Source organism: Lepidochelys olivacea, assembly GCF_965140295.1.
Source record: "Lepidochelys olivacea isolate rLepOli2 genome assembly, chromosome: 8".
In the NCBI taxonomy this organism is placed as follows: domain Eukaryota; kingdom Metazoa; phylum Chordata; order Testudines; family Cheloniidae; genus Lepidochelys; species Lepidochelys olivacea.
The window spans coordinates 29,504,872-29,529,967 of record NC_140418.1 but is presented as its reverse complement, the minus strand read 5'-3'; the positions used below and the strand labels follow the sequence as shown (position 1 = coordinate 29,529,967).

Here is a 25,096-nt window from a genome sequence, read left to right as displayed (position 1 = left end):
AAGTCAATTTACTTAAGCTGTACAATGCAATTGTCCCCGTTGCCCCCCCAGCCATCAGATCTACTTCTTTATAACACAGTTTAGAATAGTTCTTTGCATATGATTGTAGTTAATAACTATCTCCTAGGAATTTGCAGGTATAAGAAGGAGTATTTTCTTCTTCCCTTTGGAGCGTGGTTTGCATTTTTTCTTTTTAATGTGAGGTTGGGTATTTCATTCTCCTTTATTGTGTGAGAGGGAGGGTCCTTCTCTTTCTGGTATCATCCAGTGCATGGGCAGTGGGGCACTTTTGCACTGGTGATTTGTGGTTTCTTCATCTAGCCCTAGATGGTAGCGTTTGGAAGGGAAGGTGTGGTGGTGAGAAGGAGGGCTTCGCTGACCTCCACCGAGACCCGTAGTGGGGGAAGAGGTCTTTGCAGAGTCAGTTAGGGGTTGGAGTTCACCAGGCAAGCACTGGAAGCCCATAGTTGTGCTTTGCGTGAAACCAGGAGAATCCAGGAAAAGCTGTTGAGTGGAGCTGTCTGAAAAATGGGGAAACTTTTGGGGGGGGGGGGGTCAGACTGTGAAATGTTGAAAATGAAGGGTTTTTGAATGATCGCTTCTAAGACCTTCACGCTGGCTGGAGCATAAGCTGAGCGGGGGATGCGCTCACTTCAGTGCCATGCCACCTGGTGTTCTCGTCTTTAAGTTGTTCGATTTGGTCTTGACTTTTATGGAGAACTCTGTCATTGGTGGCCTGCCAAATGCTCTTGCCTCTCGCGCCTCCACTCTCATGGTCCATGCCTATGCACTAGCACTTTCTGAGGGAGATTTTTAAAGGCATAAATGGCAGTTAGAGGCCTAACTCACCAATTGGGACTAGGCACCTGATTACTATTTGTGCCATTGAAAGTCTCCCCCTCTGCATGCTGTCCCATCATCCACTTTCTCCTCCTTCTCTTTTCTATTCCCTACAAGATATTCCGTTTTATTGTAAACTTAGAATAACCTTGCTGCCTTAAATCATAGAATATCAGGGTTGGAAGGGACTCCAGGAGGTCATCTAGTCCAAGCCCCTGCTCAAAGCAGGACCAATCCCCAACTAAATAATCCCAGCCAGGGCTTTGTCAAGCCTGACCTTAAAAACTTCTAAGGAAGGAGATTCCACCACCTCCCTAGGTAACACATTCCAGTGTTTCACCACCTTCCTAGTGAAAAAGCTTTTCCTAATATCCAACCTAAACCTCCCCCACTGCAACTTGAGACCATTACTCCTCGTTCTGTCATCTGCTATCACTGAGAACAGTCTAGAGCCATGCTCTTTGGAACCCCCTTTCAGGTAGTTGAAAGCAGCTATCAAATCTCCCCTCATTCTTTTCTTCTGCAGACTAAACAATCCCAGTTCCCTCAGCCTCTCCTCATAAGTCATGTGTTCCAGTCCCCTAATCATTTTTGTTGCCCTTCGCTGGATGTTTTCCAATTTTTCCACATCCTTCTTGTAGTGTGGGGCCCAAAACTGGACACAGTACTCCAGATGAGGCCTCACCAATGTCGAATAGAGGGGAACGATCACGTACCTTGATCTGCTGGCAATGCCCCTATTTATACATCCCAAAATGCCCTTGGCCTTCTTGGCAACAAGGGCACACTATTGACTCATATCCAGCTTCTCATCCACTGTCACCCCTAGGTCCTTCTCTGCAGAACTGCTGCCTAGCCATTCGGTCCCTGGTCTGTAGCATGGGATTCTTCCATCCTAAGTGCAGGACTCTGCACTTGTCCTTGTTGAACCTCATCAGATTTCTTTTGGCCCAATCCTCCAATTTGTCTAGGTCCCTCTGTATTCTATCCCTACCCTCCAGCATATCTACCTCTCCTCCCAGTTTAGTGTCATCTGCAAACTTGCTGAGGGTGCAATCCACACCATCCTCCAGATAATTAATGAAGATATTGAACAAAACCGGCCCCAGGACAGATCCCTGGGGCACTCCACTTGATACCGGCTGCCAACTAGACGTGGAGCCATTGATCGCTACCCTTTGAGCCCGACGATCTAGCCAGCTTTCTATCCACCTTATAGTCCATTCATCCAGCCCATACTTCTTTAACTTGCTGGCAAGAATACTGTGGGAGACTGTGTCAAAAGCTTTGCTAAAGTCAAGGAACAACACGTCCACTGCTTTTCCCTCATCCACAGAGCCAATTATCTCATCATAGAAGGCAATTAGATTAGTCAGGCATGACTTGCCCTTGGTGAATCCATGCTGACTGTTCCTGATCACTTTCCTGTCCTCTAAGTGCTTCAGAATTGATTCCTTGAGGACCTGCTCCATGATTTTTCCAGGAACTGAGGTGAGGCTGACTGGCCTGTAGTTCCTCCTCCTTCCCTTTTTTAAAGATGGGCACTACATTAGCCTTTTTCCAGTCGTCCGGGACCTCCCCCATTTGCCATGAGTTTTCAAAGATAATGGCCAATGGCTCTGCAATCACATCCGCCAACTCCTTTAGCACTCTCGGATGCAGTGCATCCGGCCCCATGGACTTGTGCTCGTCCAGCTTTTCTAAATAGTCCCGAACCACTTCTTTCTTCACAGAGGGCTGGTCACCTCCTCCCCATGCTGTGTTGCCCAGTGCAGTAGTCTGGGAGCTGACCTTGTTCGTGAAAACAGAGGCAAAAAAAGCATTGAGTACATTAGCTTTTTCCACATCCTCTGTCACTAGGTTGCCTCCCTCATTCAGTAAGGGGCCCACACTTTCCTTGACTTTCTTCTTGTTGCTAACATACCTGAAGAAACCCTTCTTGTTAACTCTTAACATCTCTTGCTAGCTGCACCTCCAGGTGTGATTTGGCCTTCCTGATTTCACTCCTGCATGCCCGAGCAATATTTAATAAATAAATCTAGTGATTTATTATTCAATCACTTCAATTTATTATTATAGATTGAATAATCAATCTAGTGATCAGTTTCATGCTTACAAATAGATGTTTTAATGTGTTCCATTATCTTACCAGGTATCAACGTTAGGCTGAGTGGTCTATAGTTGTCTGGGTCCTCTTGTTTCAGGGAACTCATTTGTTCCCCAATACCTTTAGGGGACTCTTATTTTCAGTGTATTAACTTTAGCTTCCTCTGTGCCTAGGTTTTCTAACTCCTAACTTTTCTGAGTAACTATAAAATCCTGGAGTCCCTAGAAAGTTTTCATTGTCCTCAGTTTCTGGTAAGAGAATCACTTCCAAAAGTAGCCTCTCGACTTTCTCACAGTTTCTCTCTGAACCTCCATTACTGTATCTGAGAATCTTTTTTACATTATCATTTTCCTGCTGTTAAGCAGTTTCAAAACTTTAATTGTATTCAACTTATCCTTATTAGAGATGGCATCTTTGGTCACCCAGTCCTCTTTTCTGCCCATACACATTTGTTCCCGTCAATGTATTTCCTAATGCTTTGCCCACTCTTGCTTTAAATGTCCCAAGTGATAAGGTTTCATCCACTATCCTTGAGGAAATTATTTAGCAATTTAATAGATTTCTGTCAAGAAGCTTTTCCTGACATTCAGCCTAAATCTTCCATTTCTTAATTTCATCCCATGACTTAGTTAAAATCCTTTGCATTAAGCTAAATCATTTCTTTTTCTCTGGAGCTTACTCCCTTCTGTCCCCCTCAATAGACAGATGTAGGTGGTTGTCATTAGAGTGGATGGGGAAAATGGAGGATATTTTGGTAGAAAACTTTGCACTTTCATCCAAATACCAAAAATTGAAAATTGTCAGCAACTGAAAACCGAAATTTTTAGTTTTCAGTTTTTGAATGAAAAATCAAAACTGTTCAAGGAAAGCAGACACTTTCCACAAAAATATTCATTTAGTCAAAAACCTAATTTTCTATTTAAAAAAAACTGATGGAAAATTTTACCCAGCCCTAGTTGTTGTTCAACTTTAGTTGTCTTTTGCCACACTAAATGTATTTTGCTCTTAATATTTCCTAACAAGTCAATTCCTCCAGCCCCTTAATTGTGTTGCTTTTCCCTGAACTCCCTGCCCCTTGTTGCCATAGCCCCCTCTGCTGCATGTTGACATTAAAGTGACTGTTGGAGTTATATTTCTTAGTCTGTCATTTTGGCTGAAGACTGCCAGCAAAGCAAATGGAAAATCAAGTGTGCTAAAAGTTTTAATCCCAGAATTTCAGGGTCTCTAACTTTTATTGGGTTTTTGCAGAATTTCTCTTCATAGACTAAATTTACATATTTCTACTTGTGATAAATGTGTAAGGGCTAGTTTCTACTAGAAGTCTGCAGTGTTTCAAGGTTAGGGCCCTTTTTTGCTTCTGTGATGGGGGGAAAGGTGGAATGGAAGTTTGTGGGGTTTTTGAAATATCTAAAATGTCAAGTCTAGTCTTCCCTGGTTTTACTGGAGGGGGTCTTTTGGGGTTACTAAGATGAATCTTGTGAGCTTCTTAGCCCTTAATTGAAGGGAAGAGCATGTCTGTTGTGGGGTTTTTTTTGTTTTGTTGTTGTGTTTTTTTACTGAGATCTTACAACTGCCTCATCCCTTTTCCAAGGCCCCATCACCCTATTTACTGCAGCCCGCCTCCCTCCATCACTCGCTCTCCCCTACCCGAACTCACTTTCACCAGGCTAGGGCAGAGGATTGGGGTGCAGGATGGGGTGTGGACTCTGGGCTGGGGGGTGGGGCCAAGGGATTTGGAGTGTAGGAGGGGGCTCAGGGCTGAGCCTGGGGCAGGGGGTTGGGGTGTGGGATGAGGTTCGGGGTGAAAGCTCCAGGAGGGACTTTGGGTGTGGGAGGGGGCTCAGGACTGGAGCAGGGGGTTGGGGTGTGGGAGTGGGGAAGGAGTTTGGGTGCAGGAGGGGGCTTAGGGCTGGGGGTTGGGGTGCAAAAGAAGGTTTGGGGTACAGGCTCCACCCAGGCAACACTTACCTTGGGTGGCTCCTGGAAGTGGCAGCATGTTTGGCAGTGGCTCCTAGGCGGCCAGGTGACTCTGTGCGCTCCCGTCTGCAAGCACCACCCCTGCAACTCCCATTGGCTGCGGTTCCCCATTCCCAGCCAGTGCGAGCTGCAGAGTTGGTGCTCAGGGCGGGGGCAGTGTGCAGAGACCCTCTGGCCACGCCTCCTCCTAGGAGCTACTGCTGGGAGCGGCATGGAGCCAGTGCAGGTAGGGAGCCTGCCTTAGCCCCACTGTGCCACCAGACTTTTATGGAAGATTTCCAACCAGCCAAATAGTAAGTGTCTAACCCAATTATACCCTGAGAATTCTGTTGGTATCAAATTATTGTTCAGGTTATCACAAATGAGCAGTAATTTGCCTGACCACACATCTACAGAGAACATATATCATGATCTGAATTTCCTGTTCAGCTTCCCTCTATTCCTTTTAAGACATTTTGGCATGAAGAGACTGAAAGTATTAATATGATCTTTTTAATATTGCTCTGCCCAAAAATGATATGATTAGATTAGGTGCTAATAAGATAAGTAGTTCAGTGTATCCTAAATTCATTTAAAGAACTACTTTTGACTGTTAAGAAGTCTTTCCCCCATCTTCCACCTCTCTCTCCTGGCGAGAGCTAATTGATTCAGTAATACATTACTAAGATTTTTAATCCGTTTCCATACACTCACCTTCATTCCTGGCTGGCATTGGTTAGGCAAATAATGAGCTGTGACTTTGCTTTCCTGTTCCACCTTGTTCACTCAGCCTTCCATCCTCCCACACCCTATTACTCTGTTTTTTCCTCTTGTGTGTAGTCTGACCATGTAGGTTGTGAGACCTCTGGGGCAAGGACTGTCTTCTTCACTTTATGTCTGTAGAGCACCTAGCAGAGTGAGGCTCTGATCATTCGTTAGGATAAGTAGGTACTCCTGTAATTCCAACAATAAATAATTATTCCGTTAATTGGTACAAGTGAGACTATTCAGTGAGTGTGTTCCTTCCTTCCTGGATGCCTATGAGTAGGATGGGCTGTAATAGAAAGTGTCACCACAAATACTGCACTTAGTTTCAAATAATTCAGCAATCCAGTTGCAGTTAGAGGGTTTCATCCACTATTGCAAGAGGAGGAACCAAAGTTACTATTTGGGAGACTATTTAAAGGGATGCTGTTGAGTAATTTAGTTCCAAAATGTAAGTTTTGGCTTCCGGAAATGTTGGTGGTTTTATTTATTTACAAAACCCTAATAGTAAAAGTTCATAGGTTTTCATGATTTTTAAAGAAGTCAGTTGAGACATTGAGTCTAAACATTCCTGTTTCCCAAACATGCAGCATTGTGCCTAGTGCATGAGAACCAGACAGTGCAACTTCACTAGTCTGTTTTCATTTTCCATGCTCAATGAAGTGCAAAGATCATAAAGTGTTGAAGTGAGATCTTACAATGTACTTAGTGAGAAGTTAGTAACACATGTAAGGGCTTTCTTCTCTTATAATAGGATTTGTACCCTAACAAAGCCCTTTTGACAGTATCTTTTTCAACTTCTTGTAATTTTGTTAGTGGTGAAAAGAAAGGGACAGAGGTGGAATTACTATCATGCATTTCGGAGGTGGGAGGGAGTTTGTTGTGGGGTTATTTTTTTTACTTTTCTATAAAGCTTTAATGGTCTACAAAACTACATGTTACAATGCACATGCGGTTACAGTACCCTTCTAAATAGAGGTTGTTTTTCTTTTTATTGTGATGATGCACAAAAAATAAGTATCTAGGGCTAAATGTTACTGAAACAGATCATTAACACAGTTAAGGGGAAGCTTTGGGATTTGATAGCTAATGATCCACTGCCTTTTGCTTGAAGTTCAGGGTTCCTACTTGGACAGAATATCATGGCTAGTTTAATAGATAGCTGTGTGCGTCACCATCTTCAGATTAGGTGGATGTTTACATTCTACTGGGAAACTAACAGCCTGTATATACTAAAAGAGTTCGTAACAAAATACTGTGTGAGGTTCCTTCTGTTTCTATTTATAAAGCTTACGTGGCTACTATAGCATTCAGTTCATGCAGGATAATTACTGTATTCTTAGCTTTAAAGTTATTCTGATCAGTTCTAATAACAACAATGTTTGAAATTTGCTGGAAAATAGGTCTGCCTATGTGCATTTATTAAAGCTGATTCATGTGACTCTTGACTGTGTGAAGAACATAGGGCAGTTAGGAAAAAATCATCTGAGCTACCTGGCTTCTAACCTAACTGTAATCACCCAAGGTTTTTTTCTCTTAGTGTAATTTTGGACAGCTCACTGAAAACCTCTGGTCAGTGCACAACAGTGGTCAAAAAAGGAAACAGAGCATTAGGAATTACAAAGAATGGTACAGAAAGCAATACCAAAACCATAATGCTGTTATATAAATCTATATATGCCCCCGCCTAGAATACAATGTTCAGTTCCGGTCAGCCTGTATCAAGAGCGGTTGAAGGGTGTTCAGCGATGGGACACATGAAAACCATTACTGTCATAGAAAACTCCCATCTGAAAGGTAACTGAAAAGGTCTGGGACTGATTAGTTTAGAGAGGAGGCAAATAAGAGGGGATCTGATAGTGGTATATAAAACAATGCATGGTGTGAATAAGGTAGATCAAGAACTTTTTTGTCTCTCACTCCCCTCCCTTTATAGAACAACCAGGGAACGTCCAATGAAATTGAAAGGCAACACACTTTAAAACTGATCATAGGAATTTTTTTTCATAATTAACCTGTGGAATTCACAGCCGTAAGATGTTACCGAGAATGTGAGCCTAGATATAAAAGGCTAATTTACTTTTAATGATAACAAAAACCTCCAGTTATGTTAGAAATGTTTTTTGTTTTGTTTTTTTAAAGAGGGATACTAATCCCTCACCTTTTAGGATTTAAGCCAACCACTAACTGAAAGCAGCAAGAAGAAATGTCCCCTATGGGTATGTTATTAAATGTGCATTAGGAGGGTCCTAGCACCCTCCTCTGAAGCACATGATACTGGCTACTGTCTAGGAATGAGTAAGAGCTAGATGGACAGGCGACCTGCCCTAGTATGGCAATTCCTACCTAACTGTCTTGGGTAAAGAAGAGATTATTTGTATGTGATCTCTGGAAACCCAAATATATTAAAAACAATGCAGTATTTCTTTGTATTTCCTAATACTAAAATAATAATCTGCCGAAGTGGGTGGGGTGGGTTATAAGGATAAACGAATACAGGGTATGATTATATATAGACCATGGTCTTATAAATACAAATGTGGCTAGGCAAGAGGGAAACAGCTGGAATTCATGTTCTTTAATGCTGCCTTCACAGTATTGCATTAACAGCAGCATGTGATGGCAAAGAGCAGCTGTCATATGTAAGTTACCCCATCCTTGTTTTTTTCTACCAATAAATTCAGATTGTTTGAATGAAAGGGGGGATAATGGGGAAATTTTTGGAAGAAAGAAAAACTTTTTTAAATTTGGAGATAAGGGGAAAGAAACCCCTTGTGGATCTTGCAGTTTTGACAGATAGAGAGAGATTATAATAAACTTAGGCCTGGTCTACCCTGAAAAATTAAGTTGGCTTAACTGCGTCGCTTAGGTGTGAAAAATCTACACTCCTGAGCAGCGTAGTTAAGCCAACGTAAACCCCAATGTAGGCAGTGCTAAGTCAACAGAAGAATTCTTCTATCAACCTAGCTACCACCTTTCAGGGAGGTGGATTACCTATGCTGGTGGGAGAACCCCTCCTGTCAGCGTAGGTAGTGTCTACACTGAAGTACTATAACAATGCAGCTGTGCCTGTAGCATTTTAACTGTTGACATGCCTCTGCTCACATTTAGTGGCACCTTACTCCACAAGGAGTAGTAGTAACAGCAGTAATAGCTATAGACCCACTGAGGTCAATGACATCCCTTGTGGAGTAAGGTGATGTTAAACAAGAGTAAATGGGTTGTGGGTTTTCGGGTTTTTTTTTGTTTTGTTTTGTTTTGCTGTTTTTTTCTTTTTTTATCTCTCTGACCCTCTTGAAAATAACCATTAAGATATGTTGTTTCCCAGCCCTACAACTGTTTCTTCATTTCCCAAACACTGCTGCTGAAGTGTTTGGAACTCTTCAGATTTTGGGTCCGTCCGTCCCTTTGCATAGATGTCTTGTTATGATGTCACTCCAATGGGCTTGGACATCTTGGCTGCATTCAGAGCTGGTCATGTCATAACATCCAGAGACAGCTGTCTCTTAATTGACATCTGAAGAGGCTGCTTGGCTCCTTGTATGCATGAGAGCTGTCTGTTCCTCAGAAGCAGGAAAAATTGCTTAGTTTTAAAAGCCTCTTATACAGCAAAGACTGTGACCTCAATCATGCAAATATTGAGATTGGAACTACTCAAGTGTGTAAAGTTACTCACATCTGTATGTGTCTCAGGATTGAAATCTGAATATAAAATCTGGAAAAAGTGTTCCATTATCAATGTCCGTTGAGAGGGAAGTACAGTGTGAGTAAAAACAAAAAGTGTAAGCTCAAAAGCTTTTCCTCACAGCAATGGGACTGAGCAGTATAGAAGAATACTTCCCCCTTTCTTTTGGGAGGCTGTGAATACCTATACATGTGCATATATGAAGATGCTTAAGTTTAGTGTTTAGTGAAGGGTTGCACGGATAAGCACTGGGATGAGAAGAATATAGCATAGGTCTCGATTCTGCAAACTCTTAAGCATGAACAACTATACATGTGGGTAAAATTATGCATGTTTGCAGGGTCACCACATGGTTAATAGGATATACAAGCTTCTCTTTGTACCAAAGTGTACCAGTTTCTAGATCTACACATTTCCATTGATACAAAGGTTAAAATGTTAAGTTTGATTTTGTTTTGTTTTGTTCAGAGTTAGTCCTGAAATGTAAAATGTATATATTGTGGTGCTTTCCTGCAATTAGGAGGTATTTGGATCTGGGTTCTGGTTCTGACCCATCTTTGGGTGCATTACTGCATTCACTTTGTTACCTTGACTTAGGTTACTGCTATGGCTGGTTGAAAATTTTCATACAGAACACTTGTTTTCTGTTGGAAAATGCTGATTCAATTGAAACAAAATGTTCTGTGGGAATGTCTCTGTTATATTGTCAGTTTTGATGGAAACCAAGCAGACTGGCAGGCTTCCTGGGCTGCCCAGTTCCCTGGCAGCACATGTGATGAGCTGCTGGGCTACCTGTTTGACTTGCTAACCTGGAAGCCCAGAGAGCTGGGCAGCCTGCCAGGCTGGCTTCTGGGGATTCTGGGGCACATATATTTCATTTTGGAAACACAAAAATTAAACATTGTTGAATTTCAGTTCCATGAAAATTTTGAGGTTTTTGGGTTGTTGTTGTTGTGTGTTTTGTGTTGTTGTTGTTGGACTGAAAATGACAAAAATTTCTCAGGATGGAAATTCAGCTTCCTGGCCAGCTCTGATTACCACTTCTCATCCTCCTTTAGCTCTCCTATGCTTTCTGTACTCCTTCCCCTCTTCCTCCTCCTCCTCCTCCCCTCCACCCCCCCAAATTGCATTGTGATGGAGTTGCATCGTGATGGGGTGGGTAAGACAAAACTCAAGATATTACTGCAGGTTCTGCTAAGGTCATGTATTTCGATCTGTAACTATTTACTTTCTAATTTTGTTTGGCACAGGACATTTTATATTCGGAAGGACTAAAACAGATGCTTATTCATGGTTGCAAAATTGGAGCTGTAGTGTTTAAAGTGGCCATGAAACAAGGAAATGTATTCAAATGATTCTTATTACCTTGTACGATGTCTACAGTATACCTGTCAGCTAACCTAATTTTGAGGGCTATTATTGCTATTTTAGATATTATTGCTATTAAAGTTACTTATGTCCTACACACACAAAAATGGGTGTACCTTAACTTTTATTGTTGAAAACTATTTACCTCAAAGGTGCAGAATCATGCAGCAGAGGTTACAAAAGGGGAGTTATTTACCCGGAAGGAAGGAATCCTACAGCAGTTTGTTTTTCCTCTTGAATAATTTTTTTCCGCCCCCCTCTCTCTCATTTTGGGTCTTTGTCCCCCTTTGGCCTTGGCAGACTGCTAAGAAAGAGGTGACTGCAAGAACCATGAAACCTTTTCAGAGGCTCTTTGATCATTTGGCCCTGAAAGTCAAGCCCTGGGAAGAAGTAACATCTAAAAAAGCCCACACCATTCTTATGATACACTAAGTACATATGGCCAGCTTACTGTGTGCGAAAGGCCAATTGACTAGACCGGTCTTGGGGGCTCTCTACTGCCAGTGAAGACTAGTGCATAAGTCAATTCAGGGCTGTTAACTTATTTTTTACACTCAGAACAATATTTTATTTCTAATTTTAATGTAATATATTTCCCCTTCCCCTCTGTCTGAACAGTTTCAGAGTAGCAGCCATGTTAGTCTGTATCCACAAAAAGAACAGGAGTACTTGTGGCACCTTAGAGACTAACAAATTTATTTGAGCATAAGCTTTCATGGGCTACAGCCCACTTCCTCGGATGCACAGAATGGAACATATAGTAAGAAGATAGATAGATAGATAGATACACACATACAGAGAAGGTGGAAGTTGCCATACAAACTGAAAGAGGCTAATTAATTAAGATGAAAGGTGGTTGTAGGTGGGAGGATGCAGAGGCTACATGTTAGCTAGATCAGACAGCAGTGTAATTAGTCATTACTTTCTGTGGTTTAGGAGGCTTTTGATGAATCAATCAGATTGTAGACTGTCCCCATTTACTGGTATGGACCCGTCACTGATTACTTCTTATTGGAGCAAATGAGGGAAACAAACAGGAAAAGGTGACTAAGAGTCACAATTCCCTCCCTGTGCTACCCTGGAGGATTAGCTATCTGCTGCCTCACTGAAAACTAGAAAGAGAAATCAAGCCTGCAGCAATTCTTCGTGAGAATATCATAAAGATGCATTTTCCATAAGGAGGGAAAGCACCTATGACCTGAGAACATGGTTCAAAACTACCAGGCTGCAGTTACTACAGTGCAAAATAATGTGACCAGTTCTGGGCATAGGAAGCACATTTGTTTGTTCTCTCTCTCTCCCTCTCTCAAAATGAGATGAAATTAACATGCTTCCCTGATAATACTGTTGCTTAGGGTGAGATCAAACTGACCATGCATAAGCGTTAATGCGATTTCTTCTTCTGTAAAGAGTCTTATATTTGAACTATATTACCAAGTGTGAATATACCTTACTCTGTTAGGCAGGGGAGTGTGCACATTTGAGTGTCTAATGTTGACTCTAGTAGTATTCCTGTCTGCCTGCACATCCTAACTATTCTGGGCCTTGGAGTGGAGACTGGGTACGTGTAGACTATTTGTCTTCACAGTGAGGCATCTGGAGCCAGCTTTTGTATTAACTACTGAAACAAAGAACTGATTCATACGTAGCTATCAGTATGTCAAAACTCGTAAGATTTCACAATGTTGAACAGGGGCCTTAATTTGCCCTACATAAACAAAACGTTTCATCCAAAGCAAATAACACTTTTACTTGAAGGCATTAGGAATTGTAAATAAAAAAGGAATGTAATCAAAGGATTCAATATAGTTCATTCCAGTGAGTTAGACCCAGAAACTGAGTACCAAAGTTGTGATCTTAGTGAGTGGCTTTTCTCATTTCTATAAATGTTAATTGTTGCATAGCTATGTAATAGACAAAGGCAAATACTCCAGTCTTAAAGTATCTAATACATAATCATGTAAGCATACAGTGGAATGCATGTAAGCATACAGTTTCACCAAACTGCTAAGGGACTTATAAAAGGTTGACCATTTAAGATCTGCTTAAGCTGCTAGTATGCATCTTACATGATGCATTAGAGAGCATTGCATAGGCCCTCTGCACTGAGTTGAATTAACCCAGTGTGAACTCTAGTAGAATAAAACTCTTATGTCTCCTCATATAGGAAAAAGTCTGAACTGCTTTAGTGCTTTGCAATGTTCAGATTCCAATTCTACTTGGTCTTTTATATTACACCAGAGTCTAAGGGCTTCTCTCCCCTGGCACTTTACAGTGCTGCAACTTTCTAGCTCATGGGTATGAAAAAACACCCCCCTGAGCACAGCAAGTTTCATCACTTGTAAAGTGCCAGTGTAGACAGTGTCCCAAGTATTGGGAGCCGCACTCCCAGCGCTGTTAGCTACACCTCTCATTGAGGTGGGTTTTTTAGAGTGCTTTAGAGCGCTCTCTCCCAGCGCTCAGCCGTGACTACACAAGCCACGTTAAAGCGCTGCCAGGGTAGACTAGCCCTAAGATCTGGGCCCCTTTGTGCTAGACACTCTACATAGAAACCTAGTAAATACAGTGTAAATAACACATCCCTCCTCTAAACAACAAGACAGACAAAGCATGGGAAAATAAAGATTATCCACTTTTCCCAGATGGGGACTTGAGGCACATTACGTGACCACCTTAAAGTCACACTGAGGCCTGAGGCACATCTGGCTTCTGAACCCAGTTTTCCTGAGTTTGACAATTGCCTTAATCACAAGACCCTCCCTTCTCACTAGAGTGAGACTCTGCTTACATTTATTTTGATGTACTGAAGGGGCCCATCAGGCTTGGGGCACCCATAGTGACATTGTCCCAAGAAACAAAAAACATGACTTCACTACAGCAGTTTTTTAGTGTGAATTCACATGCATAGCAATAGACATTAAAATACACCCATGTTCACCAATTAACCTTTACAAGGAAACTAGTTCAATGAACTGTTAGAGTGGAGACCTGGTAATAGCTGAGGTTGCAAACTTAAATTTGAGAACCTCATCAATCTGTGAAATGATAAAGCCTGGAAAATTTCACTGCAAAAGCTGGACTCTGTCCTGAGATGATGCTTCTTGGAAAGCTTGATGGGGGGAAGGCTGAGCTGTTCAAGTACATGTAGGGTGACACTCTCTCTCTCTCTCTCTCTTATTAAAGGTGGCGTGATATTTCAGAAGTGTTAAACACCATACCGCTCCCATTAAACTAGGTAGGAGTTGCAAGTGCTTGGCACCTCAGAAAATCAGGACATGTATTTAGGTGCATGACTTCAGATATTCAAGTTTAACTATTTTACTCTCAAGGACTTACCCAAGGACACTTAAGAAGCTTAGTGCAGAGCTGAGAACAGAGCATAGGTCGCTGATGCGGTAGACCCAGAGGCTTATCTTCTAGATGGCAGTGCCTCTCAGGCAAATGGCTTTAAACATGTGTGCTTAGTTAGGCATTCTGCAAATGGAAGTATTGCAAACCTACCTCCATGAATCACTTCGAGTTTGCTGGATGAAAAAGCTCTAAATTTTTCAGAGGGTGCCACTAAAAACAGACACTCAAAGGGTATGTCTACCCTGCAATTAAACACCCACAGCTGGCCCGTGTTCGGGCTTGGGCTGGATCCAGGGCTCTGGGACCCTGTGGTCGGGGGGGAGATAGGGGAGGATCCCAGAGCTCAAGCTTCCACACAAGCTCGAACGTCTACACCACAATTTTACAGCCCCGAGCCCCAGTCAGATGACATGGGCCAGCTGCATGTGTTTAGTTGCAGGGTAGACATACCCTGAAGGACTTGGCTAGGAGGAGGCACTGTGGCATCATGGTTAAACACTGACCCTGGAGCCAAGAGATTTGGATTTTACTCCTGAGTCTGCCAAAACTCATTTAGTCTTTCTGTATCCCAGCTGCCATATCTGTGAAGGTGGGTATGCATAAGTAGCTAGCTCCCTTTACAAAGTGCTTTGAGATGAGATGGAAAAAGTACGATTCAAGTTCAAGGTATTAGCTGCATTTCTCAAATGGGAAAACTGACCAATTGACTTCCTTTCCGGGTGTTCAGGAATACTCTCGTTCATTAGATAGGTTTAAAATTTAAGACTTACTTGCTGTGTGATCCAGAGTAAGTCCAGAGTTCCTCCATGTAGATAGGAACATAGGTCAGATTCCAGTATGACAATTTCTATGGTCCACCCACTCCAGTATCCTGGCTCTGATATTGGCCAGCACCACATGCCTTAGAAGAAAGTGCAAGAAATCCTGCAGTAGGAATATGCTTACATTAAAGTCTCAGCCTATTTTGTGATAATTAGAGATTGGCTTAAGCCCTAAGGCATGAAAGTTTATCTCCCACTCCAAACTTTCTTTCAACATTAACGATAACTCTGGATATTTGTTGGCCACACAATGTCCAGCTTGCTTTTTGAACATATCCTTTCCATCTGATGTACACAAAAGGGAACCCTGGCAACATACAATGCTGAATGTGTGTCTTTGGTGGCAGAAAAATACAGTTTAGTATGACAGGTTTCAGAGTAGTAGCCGTGTTAGTCTCTAAGGTGCCACAAGTACTCCTTTTCTTTTTGCGAATACAGACTAACGAATTTATTTGAGCATAAGCTTTCGTGAGCTACAGCGCACTTCATTGGATGCATTCCGATGAAGTGAGCTGTAGCTCACAAAAGCTTACGCTCAGATAAATTTGTTAGTCTCCAAGGTGCCACAAGTCCTCCTTTTCTTTTTACTGTGTAGTATGTGGTGAACAGTATTTAACTATATGGTAACAAAGAGAGAATTAGAAATGTGTTCAGCCTTAGCTGTGGCACTTCCTGCCTTTTGGGTGCTCAGAGGAAAACTTCGTTTCATCAGTGTAGTGCTTTGTAGTTCCTATATGATACCTTTAAATATGTGTGTTGCCAAAAACAAAAGCCATTAATTTTATCTCTTGAACTAAAAAGTATGCCAAAACAATTGGAATGATTTTTAAAAGTGTGATGGGGTAGTCACCTAGGTGGGCAAGTGGCATTGGCAGCATATTTTGCTGCCATGTGGTGGGGAGGTTATCGGATTCCAGATCGGATTTTCCTTGGAATGATGTTTCAGGAGGGCTGCCGAGGAATCCATAGAATATGCTGTAGGGGTGGGAAGAGAACATAACCCCCTCTGAGGTGGTACAGACTGATCGGAAAGAGTCCCCTCCAATCTGTAACCAAAGGAAATATCCCCATGACTCAGGAGGAGCCTATGTGGGGGTGGGGTCTGAGGATCCCAGTGGACTGTTTAAAATAAACCTCAGGGCCTCTGCTTTTGAGACAGTGATGCTACTTCTGTGTGATTATGAATGTTTTTATCCAGTAGTTTGTATGTTACAGAGCATAAAGTATTATGGTGAAACAGTACTTCTATGCAGAACACCCTTCACTAAAAATGATCACAGAAGTTAATCACAGCTGAAATGAAGTTGGCTTTGTTTCCAGAATTTGAGCTCAGGACATTCCTTTACACTGTTCTTTATTTGGGGGTGGGGGTGAGACAATCAAGGAGAGGTGATCTGTGGGATCTCTGGTAGATTCATGTTTACATGGGAAATATTCCAATGACATCGGAGTTAAAATATGCAGTGGGTTGGCTTTTAATGAGATGTGACTCCACTGACAGGATCAGTGCCTGTCTGAAGTAGCTTGAATAACTTTCCGAGCAATTTCTATGATTTTGGTTAAGTATAAGGGAGGGAGAAAGACGGGAAAAAGTTCATTTCCATTTATGAAAAGGTTAATTTTGTTCATGAAACAGCTCGTGAATTTGTTTTAAGTGAGCTGCTCCAAGATGACTTGCTGAAGTATCTTTCACCATATTTGGGTAAATCTAGGAGTCTCAGCAACCCGGAATGCCTCTGATTTGGAGATACCATGTATAAAATCTCTACATGTATTGGCTACAATAAGCAGATGACAGAGTTTTGGATTGAAAAGGAGATGGTGTGTCCTTAATATTTGCAAAGTACTAAGGGTGTCTACCTGTGCCATTCAGCACCAGAATCCCACCAGTGTCAGGCATTCAGCAGAGATGATTTGTGAAAGTAGCCCCAACCCAGTGGTATTGGACTCTTCCTGTCCAGTAGCTCTGTACTGGATGCAAGACGGCGAGAAAGCAGAAGGCTATAACCCATGGATATGAATGGGAAGAGAGGAAGTTCAGCACCAGAGAGTTACTCTAGTTATTGGGATGTGGCAATATGTAAGCTGAATGACTCTGCGGTAGTGGGAATGGATGGGCTGTGGTATCAGGAACTATGGAGCATAGGAAAGTGGGGAAATATCTCCTTACTGTCTCATGCTTCTGTCCTGCATATCTCTACAGCGTGCCACCCTGGAACCGGGCTAGGTGATTTTGATATATTTATATAAATTATGGTGACACCTAAAGGTCTCCTCCAAAATCTAGTACAATTGGGCCTTGACATGGTAGAACACACACAGTCTCTGTCTCACGGAACTTTAAAATCTAAAGGCCCTGTGCAGGGGCACAGTCCCATTTACCTGAGTGGGGCTCTTTGTGGGTGGATGGGTCCATCCACCTCCATCGTAGTGCAAGATCAGCATCTACATACTCAAAACTGACCTCAAAGGCCTTCTGAAGCCCTTCACCATTCAGTCATGGCTGCACGGTACTCGACCAGGCCCCACCATATTAACATTCTCTTCTGCCTACCTGCTCTTGATCAATTACCTATATAATAGGAGGCTTGCATTCAAGATCAGTGTAAACATTGTTTACTAATAAACTAACTCTTTGAAATAGTACTAAAATGCTATCATTTCTTCCTGTCGCATCACATGCTGGCAGTTGTTCAAAGGAAAATTAGAATGGGGAAAAAAAGATTGTATGATCATACAGATGGAGCATTTATTTTATATAGAAACTCTATCTACAGATGTTCTTCCCAATTGACAATAATACATTCTTTCTTTCTTAACCCCAGTGCATAGATGAGAATTTAATCAGTGAAGGGTGTGTACTTTTTACATTAAATGGGTGGGTCTGTAACTTGACTGGCAACAATTTCTAAATTAATCACTGTTGGATACCCTAAATCAGGTTTATATAATCTCATTTGTAGCACATGTGCTCAGTGAATCACGAGCATAATAATACAGTTGCTTTATTCTGTCATAAAGAATTGCCAGTTTAGAGCCCAGCGCCACACAAATTAGAATTGGCTCCTTCACAAGGCTGTACAAGTCTTAAAATACCAGGTTTTGAGGGGCACTTTTACCGTGTGGTAACCAGATGTAATTTTAACGAATTGAGCCCTTAAATTGTAACTTTACCAGGATATCACAATTAGGAGTTGGACAAAATGGATTGGATAGAAACTTGCTTGACCTTGCTTTTAAAATCTTCACTTAAAAATCAAACCAAACCCAAAAGGAACTTTTATTTGAAGTTTTAAAAGTATATTTGATTGATTAACTACTTCATTCTTTCATTTTTGTCTTTCCTGTGCACTTCAGGTTCCAAACTGGAAGTGCCTAAACATCACAGGATGTTGTTTTAGGGAAATTTCTAACCCAGTTTTGCAATCTGAAGTGGTTCATAGACTTTGGATAAGTATCTGAACCTGAAGAATGATCAAAGCATCTCATCCTTTCGAGGGTCTCCCCTTTCTACTCATAATATTTAACAATTCAAAAGCCACCAAACTAACCATGATTTAAAGTGTATCTGAAGGGAAATGTATGAATAGTAACCTAAGGTATGCTTCTGAAGCCAAACCACATTATAATCCGGTATCTTATGGATCTAAGCATCCATAAAGGGTGTTCAAATATTTTTATTATAATGCACCATAATGTATGGTTTAACTTGGCTCCAGAAACAATGTGGACAGAGTTTTAATTTTTTTAATTTAAAAAAATGTGGCCTTTGCAATTACAGAATCCAAAAATGTTTACAAGTTTGAGATCAGCTACATTAGGGAAATGTCATATCAGGCTGCTTAATTAAATCATTTTGGTTTATTAAAAATATATAATCAAAGGGTACATTGAAAACAGCCTACAGCAAATGCAGAGAAATCTATGATCAGTCACAAAGTTCAGAATGTTTTTAGCACATGAGTGCATTGCTCAACAGTGTGTGCATATTTCAGACCACAAACTATTTTTGTCTGGACTAAGTCCACATAAGCAAAATCTGAAAGGTACTGTCTATTCCATAAAATCTGTTATGCCAGTGGACCTGATTATAACACAATAGTCCCAAGATATGGTTTAGTCTGGCAGTGTAGATGGGACCCAAAGTGGGTTTTAATCATGAACCCAAATCTTGTTTATCTCTTGCAAAAGTCCAAGGAATCCTGTCTAAGAATATGTAAGTCACTCATTAGAACTGGGAATAGAATGCAAGTCTTCTGATTCCCCCAGATTTGTAATTAATCATGCTACCATTCACTGAACTGATGGGTTTTAGATTTTTCCACTACCACCTTTTAGATCCTTTTCTTAATCAGAAATTTACAGCTTGAGACCTTTTAGTTCATGATGATGAACAGTATCTAAGCTCCAAAAAAGGTGCAAGATGCCCTGAGAAAATCAACAAGTGCTTGTCTGGGACTGTTCAAATGAAACCAAGTCATTGACATGTAAAATAGCATCTCTCAAAATCTGGAATTTCTGCAATGGTAGAAAGATTACCTATATCTGATGGAAAGTGAAGGGAGTAAATCTGATTTAAAACTAACAGATCTAAATTGAGAATTTTTGAGAAATTTGACAGCTGAATCATTTTGTACAGTAGATTTCCTCCAAGAAACAGGTGTAAACTGTTAGTGTAATGTCTGTCATATTAGAATAGTATAACAGGGCACTGATACCAGAATATGAAGCTATCCAAATTAGAGCTGAGGTCATTGGCATGTTAATTACATTAGCCAAATAAATTGTGGAACTTGTTGTTGCAATTAATTCTCAGTGGGAGCAAACAGCATCACTTGGCCCTGAACTGAACACAGCTGGGTAGTGTGTCAACTATTAGTGACTCATTTTAAACATGCCTAAGAGAACCTATATGCTTAATCCATGTAATATATAGCACATCGTGGAATTATAAATTGACAAGAACAAGGAAATTGCTACATCATAGTATCTAAGTTTATAGATTCATTCATTTTAAGGCCAGAAGGAACCACTGTGATTAGCTAGACCTGGTCTATGCTAGGAATTTACTTCAGTATAAACTACGCCTCTCAGGAGTATGAAAAATCCACGCCCGTGAGAGACATATTTGTGTCGACCTAACCCCAGGCATAGACCAGAACTAGGTCTGTGGAAGAATTCTTCTGTTGCCCTAGTGATCACCTCTCAGGGAAATGGATTTCCTACACCAACAGGAGAAGCTTTCCTGTTGGCGTAGGGCAGGCAGTGTCTATGCTGAAGTGCCACACTGGCACTGCTGCACTGTTTTAAGTAGACATACCCCTAGTCTGACCTCCTGTATAACACAGGCCATAGAACTTCCCCACAATGATTTCTAGAGCAGATCTTAGAAAAACAACACACAGTTTTTGTTCAGGATCTTTTTTAATTTTATTTCCAAACAGATATTGACAAGATCTAGCTAGAGACATAGACTGTCTCTCATCTGTTTCCTAGCTTGTATTGGTTGAAATAGTAATGTTAACTTTACTTTCTAATTTTCTTTTTAATGACAAAACATTTATCATTATATGTATATATTGCAATCCCAGTGCAATTACAAATATCACCTCAAATAGGACCCAATATAATCTCCATGGCACATTAACTTATGTCTTTAATATTGACTGAGGGGTATCAGTACATGCTGAGTGCATGCTGGTGCATATTTGAAAACCTTGTACCTGGGCTGTTCAGAATTCCCTCAGCTGAGCTGTATTGGGTTGGTGACTTCAGCCTGTTAGAAATTGTGTGTGTATATTTATACCCTCTCCCCCATAGACTTATTGGTACTATAGCTCCTCCGATATTCCTAAATATACGGGCATAAAATTATGCTTTATGGGAAGCATTATGATGCATTGTGTCAATATGTAACATGTGGCTTCGTAACATGCGTGGACTGTTGGCACAGTACGTTGGAAGTCTGTTATGTTAAAGGGATAGTATTGAAATCTAGACTGCTTAAAATAGAAGAGCAGTTTCAGGTACTAGTCCTGCAACCACTTTTTTTTTTTTTTTTTTGCATTTCCTTTTTGAAACAATATTTTGTCTCTCCACTGTTGCTATGTGAAAAATCCTCACAAAAAAGGGGAAACCGCAAAATGATTATACACAAAATGCTCTCAACTGTACAAAGTATAGAAACTTGCCCACTCTAATCTTTGGTCTTATCTGCCCTAGACATTTTCTTACAAATTTAAAAAAATTATTAAAGTTAACGTTTAAAATCAAATTTACACAAGTTAAGAGGGAAGGTACTGTACAGCTGGGGTCGGGCTTGGGTTATGGGGGATTACAAGTATCGGTTACAAGGTACATACATATCACATAACCAGCATAGATCCAGGTTGGGGTGTGGGAGTTTTCAAAGCATCAGTGGATATATTACACCATTGCACTACCACAGGTTTAGCACCACAATTGGAACAACAGTGGGAGCACTGGTGGCAATAGGCAGTCGGTGTTGTGTAAGCCCGCTCTCGTTAGGAGTAGACAACAAAGGGGTTAAGACAACTGGGCTGCTGGTAACAATAGTGGGAAATGTTAGGGAAAAACTTCTAATGCAGATGCAGTCTAGATGCTAATCCTAGAAGCAGCCTGTAGGGGAAAATGAAATCAGAAGTGTGAAGTGATGATTAAACTATCTGCATCCCTTTAACACACAATCAAGAGAGTGCCAAATTACATTATAAAAAGAAAAGGAGGACTAGTGGCACCTTAGAGACTAACCAATTTATTTGAGCATCAGCTTTCGTGAGCTACAGCTCACTTCATCGGATGCTCACGAAAGCTGATGCTCAAATAAATTGGTTAGTCTCTAAGGTGCCCCTAGTCCTCCTTTTCTTTTTGCGAATACAGACGAACACGGCTGCTACTCTGAAATTACATTATGGTACCCATGTGACATACTATGTCTCTCAGCATTTGGGCGGGTACTTCCCAGCACAGGTAGACAGATGTGTGCTAGCTCTGCTCCAGCTGGTGCTCTAAAAATAGCCATGTCCCCATGGCAGTGTGGGTGGCAGCCTCAGTACAATCCCACCCAACCCCAACTCAGGGGGCTAGCCTGTGCCACTGCAGTCACACTGCTATTTTTAGTGCGCCGGCTCCAGCAGATCTGGTGTGTGCCCACCCATACTGGGAAGCCCCCTCTGAAAACCTATTATACCAGTGTAAAGTTCAGTTTATAGGTCTTGCCATGCCTGGTTGCCCTGAGGCTCTTCAGATCTCATGTACACCAGGTACAGAACTGACAACTGACTCTGACCAGTGGGAGAGAATATCTCCTACGTCCTAACTGTCCTTTAAGTTTTCCCCATCCAAACAATACACAGTTGCTACTCTTCTAAACTGACATGGTGGTTGTTGATTTTTTAATAGAGTTTGTATTTTTGATGTACTATGCAACAAAACCCATTTACAAACAAGTTCAAGTGGATTACACAGGATGACTTTATCATTACCTGTGAGAGGAAAGACTGTCCGGTAGTTCAGATGCTAACGTGGGACTCTGAGACTAGCAAACAATTCCCTGGTCTGCCATAGACTTCCCATGTTACCTTGGTCAAGTCATATAGTGCCTCAGTTCCCCATCTGTAAAACAGGGATAATAGCACTGCCCTGCCTTGCAGGAGTGTTGTGAGGTGCTCTTTGACCAACAAGGTAGTGTCACCAAGACTGTGAGACTGCTAATTACCATGAACTGGCCTGTGACATATCTTTCATTAGAAATGTCTGAAAATAGGGAGTTGTTATGGAAAAACTGATAGATTTGACGATCACAGGCATAGGTGTAGTAATATGTATTTGATGTATTGCCTCCTCTCTGGGATCTCTTCCCCACTCACCCCTCCCAATCTGCTAACAATGTGTGCTGTACAGTAATATTCTAGTATGCTTAAGGAGCAACTATTATTTTTGATGCCCCATAACTCAGAGGGAATCAAGAAATTTCCCTTCCATTTTTTGATGAAACTTCCTTTTCTGAGCAAAAACTCCTTATTAGGGCTTGTTTAAGCAGGAGTATAGCCCACTGGATTAACAGCATGAAGGCACTCTCTTAGTGCCGAATAAGAGTATCCACTCCAGGAGCTGGTGTGGAATAGCTTTTGAACTTTAAATTCACACCTTACCTTATTTTGCAATAACTTCCCCATATAGACAGGTCCTTCAGTCCAGATTTTTAAATTAATGTAGTTTTGCTACGCTCAGCATAGCAATAACTAAACTGATTTAGGAGTCAAAATTACCTTAACAATCAATGGGTCTTGAACGTCTAAATCAGTTAAGCATTGCAATGTTGAGCACAGAAACACCGACATACCTTTAAAAATCGGAGTCTCTAGAAGTTTATTTAGTGAACCATCAAAGGCTGGAGGTGCAAGCGTCCTATGTTAATAGTATCAGAGCAGCATACTGGGGTAAAGCTTTTCTGGGATACTGGTGTACCAGTTTCTGAGCACAGCATCCCCGGTTTGTGCATTATAGCTACGTGGCACTGCAAATAGCCACTTAAGTGAAACTTAATTTTAATTCATTGGGAAAAAATTCCTAAGGGCAATTGTTACCGCTCTTAATAAATGATAGCGCACGCCCCAGGATAATACAGCCAGCAGAAAAAAATCCGTGCTGGAGTTGTTGACCATTGAAGGGCAAGGATCAGAGTGGAGGGGAAGATAGAGGATTCTGGCTTCCTCCCTATCGGTAAATCACGCTCCGCTTCTAGTTAAGCCCGGAAAGGTGGGGGTGCGCGCCTGTGTCAAATTAGTGGCAGGTAACAGGAGGCTGCCCAGACCTCCTTGTAGCCCTCAATCACGCGGGTAGTGAAGTTAATTTCATTAACACCCTTTTGTCCCCTGGCTCCGGGCCGGGAGCCGGCGAGGCTGCGGCCCCAGGACCGGGGGAGGGGCCGGGACGCGCGGGCCGAGCCGAGCCCAGCTGCGGGTCATCCCCTCAGGAGCAGAGGCACCGCGCGGCCGGCTCGCTGCGCGCCGGGGCTCTGCCGGATCCCTCCCAGCTGGGCTGGGGAGCCCAGGCCGCCTCCCACGCCCTCCGGCCCGGATTGGAGGGCTCCCCAAGGGCCGTGCCCCGCGGGCGGCTCTCGGCCGCAGCCAGCGAGCGCGGCGCGGGGCTGGGCAGAGCTGGAGCCCGCGGCCGGCGGGGAGCCGGCAGGATGATAGTGACGCGTGAGTGAGCGGGCCGGCCAGCAGAGGGGATGTGCGCGGAGCGGAGCAGCGGGGCCGAGGCCGGTCGGCGGCGGGGGACGCCGGGGCGCTAGCCGCTCGGTGGTCCGCGGGGCGAGCCGCCGGGGCGCGCTCCGAGCGCAGCGGGCTGGCTGGGGACTCGGTCCCGCCCGCGCTTTGCGGGGCTCTGACCTGACACCCTGCAAAGGTGGTGGTCATCCTGCTCAGAAACCTGCCTTGGTGATGGCGGGGGGGGGGCTGTCTTTTTCTCCTAGCCTTCGTGAATAGCAACCCCCCCCCCCCCGCTCCAGTGTGCTGGCCGGGGGTGGCTTTGAGTGGGGCACTCTCCAGTTTTTCACCTCTTAGCTGAAGTCTCTCTGCAGTCGGGCTTCTGGCCAGGCCGGGTGAGAACGTAGGTTTTCTTTTTTCCTGCCGTTATTCTGCCGCTAAACAACTAATACTCGCCTTTAAAGCATCTAGGCCAATGGCCTAGATTCTTCAGAGACCATCTTGACCTTGAACTCACTGATTGTGTGTCTCCTGCAATACCCACTGTAGGGTAAACTGAGGCATCCAGCAGTTAGGTGACGACTATGCTTTATCTAACTTACAAATAAAACCTCCTCATCCTCCTTATAACTACAGCAGGACACTTAATTTTCAAGTGTATTTGGTTCAAAACAAGTAAATAGGCATGTGTAAGGAGTGGTGGCATTTCTCCCCTCACCTTGCCAGGAGATTATGGTTTAAATATTTCGCAGGGACTCTCCAATTAACATTGGTAATGCACAAGGTGCTGCTCAAATTCATATGGTTCCAGGGGAGTTTACAATTGAGATTTGATTGCAAAGCTGAGCCAGAGCAAATAGTTGTGTCTCTGGGGTATACTGGAAGACTTGACTCCCAAGGACAGAGTTGTAATGTGGGTGAGTGTATATGCTGGCATGCAGTGACATTGAAACAATGAGAGCAATACTCC

The 25,096-nt window shown here is 42.4% G+C and overlaps 1 protein-coding gene across 2 annotated transcripts in view; it reads left to right on the top strand.

The window, feature by feature from the left end:
• Positions 1–25,096, top strand: part of LOC311525128 (rho GTPase-activating protein 7-like) — a 148,827-nt gene that overhangs the window by 88,322 nt on the left and 35,409 nt on the right. Inside the window, exon 1 of one of the 2 annotated variants that reach the window (XM_084636938.1) lies at positions 23,762–24,120. The exons of the other annotated variant lie outside the window; for it this stretch is intronic. Coding sequence (XP_084493064.1) covers positions 24,108–24,120 — 13 coding nt within the window. The 5' untranslated portion in view covers positions 23,762–24,107. Of the gene's footprint in view, positions 1–23,761; positions 24,121–25,096 lie in introns of those variants that run through there. 2 annotated transcript variants of the gene reach the window in all.